Genomic DNA, 13,259 nt, shown 5'->3' with positions numbered 1-13,259 from the left:
TACCATTAAGCACATACAAATTGTTGGCATTTTCTCATACTTAATGAAATTCTTTTAGATTGTAACGTTTATTAGTTGTTTGTTTGGAGTTCTATAAACTGCTCTTACAAGCGTCTATTACTAGATGTTACAATAATAAATATTAATTTATAAATATATCGGCTATGCCATACGTAGTAATGTAAAATCATGTGTTTTTGGTTCGAAAATTTGGTCGCCTAGAAATGTTTCAGATGCTTTAATTAAATACTGCGAGTAGAATACATCTTGGTCTTTGAAATAATCGAGAATTTTTTAGATAAGTCTTTTTATAAGCCCAGAAAAAAAATAATGTAAAGGCCTATGAAAACTGCTTTAAAGTTCAAAATCTCCTACTTACGAACCCATTTTCAGTTATGATTTTATTGTATAATGTGGCAAATTAATTTATTTATAAAATGATCGGAAAAAAAATAAATATTTATGCCTGAACATCCACAAAATAAAATAAAAGGCACTTTTTGGCCATGTTTTTTTCTTGCATAAATCAAAACAGGCGGATGGTGTTAAGCCGGAATTTAAACCTTATCGCCATCTACGTAAGGGGTGTTATTGATAGCGGCTCAATTTAAAATATTACACGACGTAGTGCATCGCCTTAAGGAAATCTAGGCTGATGTATGCCTTATGAAAAAGATTAAAAAATGAACGATAAAAGTAGTGCAAGAAGAATATATGACGCAATGTGTATGGTAGGAGATATCGGGAACGCGCAAGGAAGACATGGCACGACCAAGTGAATCAGATACTTGAGTCGGGCCATGTCAAGAGTCAGCAAAATAGAAGAGTATGTATGAATGTGAATGAGGCAAGGAGTGTTTGGCGGTCTCTCCTCCCTTCCTACCTTTGCGGGGAAATGGCATAATGGTTAGTTAATTAATTAGATAGAAGTTATTTAGGCGATGTATTTTGAAGATATTAAAATATTTTTATTTATTTTAGAACTGTCCGAAATAATTGCGAAGAAAAAATTACACTGAAATTCTACGACAAGAACATTTTGGGCAAAATGTTATAGAAAACTTCCACGTAAACTCAATGACGTAATTTTACACACAAAGTAGCTTTACTATCCGGTTTCGCCCAACATTTTAACATCCTTATTTCATCTAAACGATTGAAAAAAAATTATAACAATTTTATGTCATGATGGTAATCCAAAGCTCCACAGCAGAAACGACGCAGTGAGCTGAAAATAATAACCTTGAACTATAAATTCCAGATACACAGAGTTGTACAATTTTTTGACGCCAGATCTGAACGTTTATGGCCTTACTTAACTTGTAAAAATTGATACCTAACGATATATTTTTTTATTTTCAGATATTTTCGTTGTCATCATAATGTGTTACCAATGACCAAAAAAGTGTAGTGACTAAAAAACGTGCCAATTGTACAAGTGAAAAAATGGTACCATCCAGGAGAATGTTTTAAGCTGTCGACTTGACGAGAATGACTGAGATAGGTCATCAGTCACCATGGAGGTCTACCCTGACCTGGTGAAGGTGTCCCGTGACCTGTGGAGTGCCTCTGTGACCTGCAGTTGACCTGGTGGCCAGCAGGATGGCGGGCATGTCGGGAGGCAGCATGTTGAGGGCGAGGAGGAAGGATGTTAACATCAAGCCCAACAGAAGGTATTACAATTCTAAACTTATTTTTTATTGATCTTTTCTAGAATTGTTCACTTTCGTCCATCTTTCGAGTCATTTATCACTCTGAACACTTTACAGAACTATTAAATTTTGTCTTTTTATTATCAAGATTTATTAACCAATAGTTGACGTGTACCCGGCGTAGCTCCACGTTTCTCTACTTTCAATAACTACAGAGTTTTCCAATAAGAGGTGTTATTTTGAATAGCCCACTTTTTCGGTATATGTTACTTTTGAAGCTGTCATTTTTTGACATTTTACAAGTAGAAACTACGCCATTAATAAAAATGGAACGATACATGCTTCAACAACGCATTGAAATTATTAAAATTCACTTGAGTGAATCAAATGCAAATCATCTTGAGTGATGAGGCCCATTTCCACCTCGGTGGCTTCGTCAACAAGCAAAATTGTCGCATATGAGGCTCGGAAAACCCAAGAGTTATTGTTGAAAAGCCTTTCTATCCTCAAAGTGTGACTGTTGGGTGCGGTTTATGGTCCGGCAGAGTCATTGGACCTTACTTTTTCGAAAATGAGGCTGGAGCAACAGTTACGGTTTTGTTTTCCATTTGTGTGTATCCTTTATTTTCAATCCTCTCTTTTTTCCCTCAAGGTTGGACAGAAAATCCTCGCGGGGCATGATCTACGAGAATGAAGAACTAAGACTTAGAACTATCAACATTAACGCTGAAGTGGAAAGAGGTTCGTTCAAAACAAAATACTTAAAAAAAAAACTTCTAAACATTTTTATAATGGTGCAATATTTTGATTTGATCCATTTTATACCAGATCCATTTTGCACCAGATCCATTTTGAACCAGATCTATTTTGTACCAGATACATTTTGTACCAGATCCATTTTGTACCAGATCCATTTTGTACCAGATCCATTTTGTACCAGATCCATTTTGTACCAGATCCATTTTGTACCAGATCCATTTTGTACCAGATCCATTATTTCCTCTTATGTTGGTGGTAGTATATGGAATTTAAATATCATGAGGTTATTCGTAACATCTGAAAATAATATTCTCTCTTTAATAGCTAGCCGATTTTTGTTATTTGACAATTTATTCATTAAAAATAATATATAGTATACTTGGGGCACGTTTTAGAGAAGAATATACGCTGAGTATCGCCCTGGTGTAAAACCACCATTCAGAATTGGAACGTTGTTTGACGTGGCTTTAGCCGTTGTTGGTGACCAGATCTGAATAGTCAGATCCACAGTCTCCCACGTTCCTCTTCCTCATCTCCTTCCCCTCCCTACAACCTTCAGCCTCACAACACACCCCAATTGGGGATGCCATAGCCTCACTGGCTCCAAATGGTTGCGACTCTTTTTTTATATGAATATACAAAAAATATGTTAAAAAATAGTTTTAAAAACCGTGCATACATAAATATTTACAAGTTGATAAACAAATTCATAAAATCATCTTTCTGTTTCCAGGGCAGACAGACATCAAGAAGCTAAAGCGAGAGAACGAACAGCTGCGCAGGGAAGTGGGTGCTTTAAGAGGGGAGTATGACAGACTGGAGAGACTTCTGCATCAGAGGCAGGACAGGGAAAGCCCGGAGAGGCAGGATGACGAGAAGGTATATTGAAGGAATTATAGGTTTGGGTATTGTGTTCATCGAGCAAGTGTGATGAGACGAGAGTCAGGGAACAGAATAGGGACACGATTGGAATACAGACACAACACTTTTGAAGCTCCAGGGAATTTCCACGGTATGAGAAGCGCATTTAGGATAGTAAGGTTTGCAAATTATGGACATACAGCACAAAAAGTTGAGAAGAAAATTTTTCTGGGAACAGCTACAGGATACCCAGGATATATCCACAAAGATCAACAGGGGACTGTTAAGGAACGCAAATGGTACAGCAAGTCAAGGAGCAATCAGGAAATACTCAGGGATGACGCAGTCAAATGACGTTCGATGACAACAAAGAAAATGACCCAAATAACACTTAGAAAACATCCAGGGGACAAAAAGGGAACGCCCGAGAGGCATTCGGGGAACACTCGTGGAACATCTAGGTAACAGAAAGCTAACAATGAGGGGTCGTCCAGAGGACACTAAGGGAACACAAAGGTAACACCCATAACAAGAGGTCACCAAGGAAATAATCAGGGGGTACTCAGGGAACATCTAGGTAACAGAAATGTCATAATTAGGGGTCATCCAGAGGACACTAAGGGAATACAAAGGTAACACCAATATCGAGAGATTACCAAGTAAATAATCAGGGGCATTCATGTAACATCTAGGTAACAGAAAGATAATGGTCATCCAGAGGACACTAAGGGAACACTCATATCAAGAAATTGCCAAGGAAATAATCAGGGGGCACTCAGGAAACAGCTAGGTAACAGAAATGAAACAATGAGGGATCATCCAGAGGACACTAAGGGAACATAAAGTGAACACAAAGGGAACACTCATATCAAGAAATCACCAAGGAAATAATCAGGGGGCACTCATGTAACATCTAGGTAACAGAAAGATAACAATGTGGGGTCATCCAGAGGACACTAAGGGAACACTTATATCAAGAAATTGCCAAGGAAATAATCAGGGGACACTCAGGAAACAGCTAGGTAACAGAAATGAAACAATGAGGGATCATCCAGAGGACACTAAGGGAACATAAAGGGAACACAAAGGGAACACTCATATCAAGAAATCACCAAGGAAATAATCAGGGGGCACTCAGGGAACATCTAGGTAACAGAAGGGTAACAATGAGGGGCCATCAAGATGATACTAATGGAACACCCATATCAAAATATCACCAAGGAAATAATCAGGGACCACTCCGGAAACATTCGTGGAAACATTCGGGGAACACACATAAGACACCAAGATTAAAATACTATGCTTGGTTACAAATTGCAAATATGCAGAACAGAGATTTCCAAAAAGACGACACAGACTTTATCAATCATTCTGGGGGATTTTTAACTTAAACCATTTTGAAACAAATACTTATCTTGATGATAACAAATGTCAAATGTGTATTATATATAAAAAAATTTTTTTAACAATTCAATGAACTGAAAATAGCCAAATACTAGCCTACTTCGTAAAGACTTTTGTGTTTTCTTCTGTTTATATATAAAATGTTTTCTTTTATTGTACACGTTCGTGTTATTTTTCAATAATGAGTGATCTTATTTGTGTTCGAGTGGTATTAACATGAATAATATGTACAGGTACAGGGTGATGCGGCAGCAACGTTACTTTGGTACTGGGTGTCTTCTATCTGCAGTCAAGTTCAATCAAACACTACACAACTTCTTAAAAATTTATCACTCACCAGTATAAGATTCTATTCCTTGTTAATCATCCACACTCATCTTCTTTGATTTCATCAACACTAACATCATTCCTCCATCATGTTCCTTTTTTCTGTCGCTTTCGTGTCTGGTGGACCCAAAACCCAGCGTAGCTGATATGATGGATACATTAAAAACTTCTTTTTTTTAAAATTTATTGAAACATATAATTTTATTTATAATGACGTCTTTTAAAAATCGATACCTCAGTTAAAAAGTGTAACAACTCAAAAAGTATAATTCTGAGAGTATTATTGTTATATCTCCGGGTTCTCCCACACACTCCTTTATTAAGGCGATGCACTACGTCGTGTAATATTTTAAATCGAGCCGCTATCAATAACAGCCTTTACGTAGATGGCGATAAGGTTTAAATTCCCGCTTAACACCATCCGCCTGTTTTGATTTATGCAAGAAAAAAACATGGCCAAAAAGTGCGTTATATTTTATTTTGTGGATGTTCAGGCATAAACATTATTTTTTTTCCGATCATTTTATAAATACCTTAATTCGCAACATTATAAAATAAAATTATAACCGAAAATGGGTTCGTAAGTAGGAGATTTTGAACTTTAAAGCAGTTTTCATAGGCCTTATACATTTTTTTTTTCTGGGCTTATAAAAAGACTTCGAAAATACTCGATTATTTCAAAGGCCAAGATGTATTATACTCGCAGTATTTAATTAAAGCATCTGAAACATTTAAGCGACCAAATTTTCAAACCATAACCACATGATTTTGCATTACTACGTAGTGCATCGCCTTAAATAAAACTCCAGCTCAACAAAATACCTGGACTTTAATGTGATAGATTGACAGTGGGTTCTGATATCTTATGGAATAATCTGGACCCTGACCTTGAAGTTGCCACATTATTTATATTACCTATACACTCGGTCTCTACAATACTCGACAGCTAAAGGCATCTATGGGTATTCTAATATAATAATATATAGCGCCATCTGTGGGTAAACTCTTACACTAATATCAAGGATATTAAAATTATGAAACAAGATTTTGTGCAAGTTTAACGTCCTACTGTAAATCATCTATGTTTGGCAGATTTTAATGAATTTCTGAAATTATAAATAAATATATTTATCGATTTAGAAAAAGTATATGTAGAGCCCGGGCAACGCCGGGTACTTGATTAAATTCATTACTAGTACATTCATAATTTATTTTTTTGCAATGTTCAATTTAGAGTTTTCACAGAATTTTAGTAGTCGTTACAGTTTGTATCTAAAATAATTGTAATGTTTCTCATTTAGAGTACGGTATGATTTAAATTTGTTACGGTTTGGAAATGTTAAATATTTTAAAAACGTTATTTTAAAGAAAAAACAATCACTGTCAACCACAATCATTCTAAAATATACACAGATTCCAACTTGTTACATTTTGACAGGGGTAGATATTGGCATTCTAAGCATTTCTTCGTACTTAAAACCCCTAGGGCTTTTAAATATTTTAAAGTTAAATCGAATGTTAGGTTAATAGCGTGAATTCATTTTGGATATTTTTAGAATTTTATTCATGGCATTCAGTGTATTTTCTTGACAGAAACTGAAAAAAAAATCATTAATCTTTTTAGAAAAAACAGATAAAAAATACTTTTACTATTTACGGGTTATATTTGGCCCTAAGAGACTGGAGAGATTAACTTAAAACTGCAAATTTTTGAGTTGTTACACTATGGAACCGAGGTATCAATTTTTTGTTACATTCCCATAATTTATAGCATAAGAGGAGTATTTTTGCAAAACTGACTTATTCCACCTGAACGTTTTATTGGAAAATTGCAAAAAACTGAAACAGCATCAAATATGTGATTTTATCTGAGGTTTTTGTGACCTTTTATGTATTAGATTACTTTAATAACATTCGATTAGTCTTAAAATATAAGCAAACAATATTGAAACTTAATAAGATTTTTACATTTTATAGAAAATCTTAGAATAATCTTGTTTTGCAACCAACTGTCTTCGAATAAACTGCTTTTGAAATGCAATGTAATACAACTGACAGCAACTTTCACACAAATCAACTAGGCGGCCATTTTGTCACGTGAGTAAATGCTTTGTTTCTATTGGCTGAAATGACATGAGCCTGTTTTGATGGTAACATTGTATGAAATAAGACGAGTTTGCAAGAAGCAGTCATTTTTAAAGTAATTTTTCTAAGGAAATAAGAATCTATTGCAACATTATATTGTACAAATATTGTGAATAAATAATACATTTAGAAAATATTGCGTTTACAGTAGGTCAAATTTGATAAAAATTGAAACAAGTCGATTTTACAATTATTGCAAACTAGCTTATGTGTACCCGGCGTTGATAGGGGTTATCATTAGGAGATAGACATATACAAACACGGACTTTTCTGTAGGCCTTTTTAAGATATACAATTCCATAGTACATTATTTTGATGTATCTCATAAGGTTTAGCCAGCGATAGCAATGTAAGTGCCCGAAAATATTTTTTACGACTTGATTACATCGAGTTTTCTCTACTTTCTATAAAATATAATATGCATGTATTATATATATATAAAAAAAATCATTCCGGAAACAAATATCTAAACGACAGTAAAAAACATATCAAAATCCGTTGCGTAGTTTAAAAGAACTAGGCGTACAAACAGACAGACGCAGAAAGTGACATTGTTTTATAGTACAGGGTTTTCCAATAAGAGGTGTTATTTCGGTAGATGTTACTTTTGAAGCTGTCATTTTTTGACATTTGACAAGTAGAAACTACGCCATTAATAAAAATGGAACGATACACGCTTCAATAACGCATTAAAATTATTAAAATTCACTTGAGTGAATCAAATGCAAATCATCTTGATTGTTGAGGCCCATTACCACCTCGGTGGCTTCGTCAACAAGCAAAATTGTCGCATCTGGGGCTCGGAAAACCCAAGAGTTATTGTTGAAAACCCTCTCTTTCCTCGACGTGTGAGTCATTGGACCTTACTTTTTCGAAAATGAGGCTAGAGCAACAGTTACGGTGAATGGATTGCGCTATCGAGAGATGATTAATGATTTTTTATGGCCGAAATTGGATGGTATTGATCTGGACAACGTTTGCTTTCAACAAGACGGCGCTACGTGCCACACAAACAACGAAACCATTGTTCTTTTACGATTGAATATCAAAATAACACCTCTTATTGGAAAACCCTGTATTTAGAGATCATCATTATTCAACACACCATAATCTCACACTTATACTTTGTAAACATGTTCTCTAATCTTAATTAACACATTTTCTGACTGCATTATCATATCCTCTAATAATACATCATTATTTCAAGTATTCTATCAAAAAGTGATTTAAAACTGTATGTGACGATTGCAAGTGAACTGTTAGTGTGATAAATCTAATTTCCATTGCTGCTTGGGGCCAAATCACCCTGGATCTATTAGCGAGGTGAGTCCGATTAATTTTTTGTACATACATAATTATTTCCATACTTTTCTATGGATCATTTGAAAATTTTTGTAATTCTCGATTTTTTTTAAATTTTTTTATCTTACAGATTTATTTTTTTAATTTTCATAATTCTCGATTTTTTTTTAATTTTGAGATTTTTTTAAATTTCCTATCTTAGAAATATAAAAAGAAAAATATTTTTGGGACATCGAGAAATTTAATGATTTTTTTAAATGTCTTACAAAATTTTCAACATTTGATTTTTTTTTAAATGTGTGTAGGTATAATATTTTTAAATCCTTATCTGCATCCAGATGGGCGATATAAAGCACGTGAGCCACTCCCAACTTGTGCATTAATAATACAGCCGTCACAAGGAAAAAAAAGTATATGAAAACAATCTTGTGACAAAAATGGTGTAATTGGGTTTCGCATCAATGTTCAAGCATTTATTAACTTATTTGCTGGATGGGAGCGACTCACGTGCGTTGTGCGGCCCATCTGGAGATAATTATTGAAAACTTTTACATTATTTTTAACAATGTGATTCGACTAAAGAGTCTTAACTGTTCATATGAAGAAGAAGAATGATATACCCATATCTTTAGCCATATTGGAGAATTACATGCTTATTTTTTTTCTTTGAAGAATCCTTTATATACCTACTAACTACAGTTGAATATCTATTTTGGATAACTATAAGTATAATACATGGAAACGTCAATTTTAAGAATGTTGTATTGTAGCAAACTGTGAAATACCTGGATAGTCAGATATGGTACACAAAACATACCTAAAGCCAAGTTAACCTTCAGCATGCCGAGATGCAAAACAACAAACAACCATGAGGGTGATTTATTTATTTATTCATTTTCGGGAAATCGACTGTTTACATTTAATCAATTTGTACATAAGTATTATATAGTAAAATAAAACCAATTATGGATTTCCTTCTTATGACTAACTGAGACAGCATAATATGAAATAAGTTATTTAAATTTGTGAGAAAGGAACATGAATTAAAAAACAAAACAAAAGATTATATAAAACAAAAAATTTACAAAACAATACATTTATAGCCATGGAGAGAGGGTGTAGATTTAAATCAAATCATAAAAGAGATATAAACAATAGAGGCATAAACATTATTCACAAACCATCAGAGAAATATTATTTTATGTACCTCTTGTATTTGGTAAGTTCGCAACTGAAAATATCAACCTTGGATAATACGTTATTGTAATTATTGCGTAGTCTGTTCAGGCAAGAATTCTGCTTAGAGTTCGTTTTGCTTTGATCAACCCTGAACACGACACAAGAGCGTGTTGAACGCGCAGGTACATTGAATGGAATCTTGTTTAGCAACTCTGGGCATTGCATATTATTGTTAACTACTTTATACAGGAATAGTGCATCCTTATGATGCCTCCGTACACTCGGTGAATCAATTTTAAAGTATGAAGCTGCCTCTACATAATTATTTAATCTTACAAATGACTTATAACAAAGACATTTTAGGAATTTGTTTTGAATTGCTTCGATTTTGATGTGGATTTTACCCCACGTAATTTATCATTTTAATACCATTTCTTCAAATAAATTTTATTGTAAAATATTTTCATGGCTTTACACATTTGTTGTGTTTTCGTGAAATTATAATTAATCGTAGATAAATTTATTTCAAAAAATACCAATTCATTGTCCGACTAACGGCCGGGGTTGAACTTACTTCAGGGCTGACCCATGCAGGTGCAATTGGACCAGTCTGCTCCGGGCGCCGCCTTGCTAAGGCGCCAAGGAGTCAAAGAACCAAGGCGCTGGTAATACCCACCACTTAATTCAGCGCCCTTGAGGTTTTGCCTAGTGCCAGGCGTTATTTGGCTCAAGGCAGGCTGACTTACTTGACGGACGGTGTGCGACGTACGTGTAATAGCAAGGGCGGGTGAGATGGCGCGCATCACCCATAAGGCAGTCACGCACATAATGGCGGAAATAACTGTAGTATGATTTCAGCGTGCCATATACAGGGTTTTCCAATAAGAGGTGTTGTTTTGAATAGCCCGCTATTTCTCAGTAGATGTTACTTTTGAAGCTGTCATTTTTTGACATTTGACAAGTAGAAACTTTGCCATTAATAAAAATGGAACGATACACGCTTCAACAACGCATTGAAATTATTAAAATTCACTTGAGTGAATCAAATGGAAATCATCTTGAGTGATGAGGCCCATTGCCACCTCGGTGGCTTCGTCAACAAGCAAAATTTTCGCATCTTGGGCTCGGAAAACCCAAGAATTATTGTTGAAAAGCCTCTCTATCCTGAACGTGTGACTGTTTGATGCGGTTTATGGTCCGGTGGAGTCATTGGACCTTACTTTTTCGAAAATGAGGCTGGAGCAACAGTTACGGTGAATGGATTGCGCTATAGAAATATGATTAATGATTTTTTATGGCCAGAATTGGATGGTATTGATCTGGACAACGTTTACTTTCAACAAGACGGCGCTACGTGCCAGACAAGCAACGAAACCATTGATCTTTTACGATTGAATATCAAAATAACACCTCTTATTGGAAAACCCTGTATACTATTTGCCGCAAGGAAAGATATCCGCGTATTATAAAAAAAAATCTGTTTTAGTCCAGTGCCTAGTTAAGTTTTTTTGTATGATTTGTTATGAGTACCAAAATACCATAAGTATAAGGTCCCTCTAAGGAAAATAATTTAAAATTTAACCTGTGCAATTCAGAGATTATCTTCCACTTTGAAACGAAGTGACAATTTTTCATAATAAATTTTCATTTGAATACTATGTTTGAAATGACTATTAATGTTTTTTTTCTGTGCCCTCGCTAGGTTTTTTACCGCGACCTCTAGGGTCAAAGCCAAATAGAAATATTTACACTCTACCGCAGAGATCATCAAAACATCATCATAAGATGTATTTTTTTTTACACAAGCTTAAGATGAGAAAAATGTTTTTTTTCTGTGTAGTGTTTCTATGCTGACGTGCATTTTAATGTACTCAAACAAATCTATACATTAACAAAATAATAAAAACTTGAAAATTGCACCATAAAACCGAGTAAAGTAAGAACTGTCTTAAAATAACTGCAGTTTTTAGTTTTTCAACAGTGACCTGTGTACGCTGTGCGTCCAGCAGCAGGCCTGCATAAACATCCAACAGTGAACAAGTTATGCAACTAGGAGTGAGTTAGAATCGTCGATCCGACACGATCCACTATGAAAATACGCGTATAAACAACCAAATAATAATGAGCGTCATGCATGCTATTTTTTTATTCGATTCATAAAAGATTTTTATAGCATACCTCAAGCGACGCATACGTGTCTTAGACGTATAAGTCTACTACGTCTCTTGGACGTATAAGTCTACTACGTCTCCTAGACGTATAAGTCTACTACGTCTCTTAGACGTATAAGTCTACTACGTCTCTTAGACGTATAAGCCTACTACGTCTCTTAGACGTATAAGTACACCATCGGGTTAAAAAAGTAAAAGTCGCGGAAAATGTTAGAAAAATTGTATTTTTTGTTACTTTTAAAATAAAACAATGTGTTTTAATTTTGAAAAGTGTTCTTACTGTCGTTTGAAATGCAACAATTTGAAAATAAAGATTTTACTTGTATTTGAATTAATGGAAATCTTGGAACCGGAAATTAACCCATTTTCCGAAATCAGATCGAGAAGAAAGACTCTTTTTCGATGACAATGCATTTTATCAATCATTTTGGTGACAATTACACATGCATAAGCAGACATATATGCATTTCTCTGAAATCGGATGACTTTACAACAGTTAATATATGAAATAAATGTCGGTCCCACCTGATCGACACCGAGGATAGTAGAGTTCTCGATTCCAGTTCCTGGTTAGAAAGGTTCAATCCTCAGTCAAAAATTTTAAAGAAATTTTAAAATAGATGTATTTTAGTAAAAAGGTAGATTTTTACGGATTGCTTTTTGTGATGATTCAATTATCGTCGGTTAACTGTCAAATTAGTACCTAATTGGCATTGAGAAATATATTTATACTAGGATAACACAGCGTTAAATAGACCAACGAATTTATAATTGTACGTTCTTGTACGTTTTTTAAATTTTGAAATCCGTATTCTCATCAGTAAAATCTATATCCCATCAGTCTCCAGTTTTAATACATGTATTATATAAAAGATTTGAAATCCGTGTTCAAATCCCTTCGTACGCAAATTTTATCTAATTTATTTGTGTTATTTCACAAATTACTCATTTAAAATAATATTTAAGAGGAAGCTACAAGCCAAAAATGTGTATATTCTTGGTATACCTTATATTGTAGGTAATAGGCATTAAAATCGCTTGACAAACTGAGTCTAAGAACATTCGATTTCAAACACAAAACTGGTTTTTATTTATTTTGTAAATAATTTTATAAGAAAGCTAAAAAGTTAATCAAGTGAAACTGTCACAGATAATGTTAGCTATGATACTGTATTTTTTAAAGGTCGTTTCCTTTACGCGTTCATACATTTCTATTGAAAAAGATTATTTTTTAGTAGTTTACATTTATATTTTTTATTGAGTAATTTATGATTTTAATTGTATTCTACGCAAACGAAACGATAGGAAAACCTTCAATTTATCTATAGCATATTTTTTGGTATTCATAATGTACACCGATTCGTTATAAAAATTAATCAAAATAGTGATTTTACATTAAGCTTCGCCACATATTTGCGGCACGTTCAAGAATGGAAGATACTCTCAGTCTCACCTTGTG

At 34.2% G+C, this 13,259-nt stretch overlaps 1 protein-coding gene across 1 annotated transcript in view; it reads left to right on the top strand.

Moving 5' to 3' along the window:
- Positions 1-1,577: 1,577 nt before the first annotated feature.
- Positions 1,578-13,259, top strand: part of LOC149409827 (uncharacterized) — a 35,475-nt gene continuing 23,793 nt past the window's right edge. The window contains exons 1-3 of the mRNA XM_089649085.1: positions 1,578-1,673; positions 2,305-2,393; positions 3,145-3,290. Of these exons, the coding sequence (XP_089505211.1) occupies positions 1,603-1,673; positions 2,305-2,393; positions 3,145-3,290 (306 nt within the window). The 5' untranslated portion in view covers positions 1,578-1,602. The remainder of the gene's footprint in view (positions 1,674-2,304; positions 2,394-3,144; positions 3,291-13,259) is intronic.

The sequence above is a fragment of the Hesperophylax consimilis genome, chromosome 29 (genome assembly GCF_061612785.1).
Source record: "Hesperophylax consimilis isolate HC1 chromosome 29, BYU_Hcon_1.0, whole genome shotgun sequence".
NCBI lineage: Eukaryota > Metazoa > Arthropoda > Insecta > Trichoptera > Limnephilidae > Hesperophylax > Hesperophylax consimilis.
The sequence above is the reverse complement of the archived record's forward strand: the minus strand, read 5'-3'. Positions and strand labels throughout refer to the sequence as shown.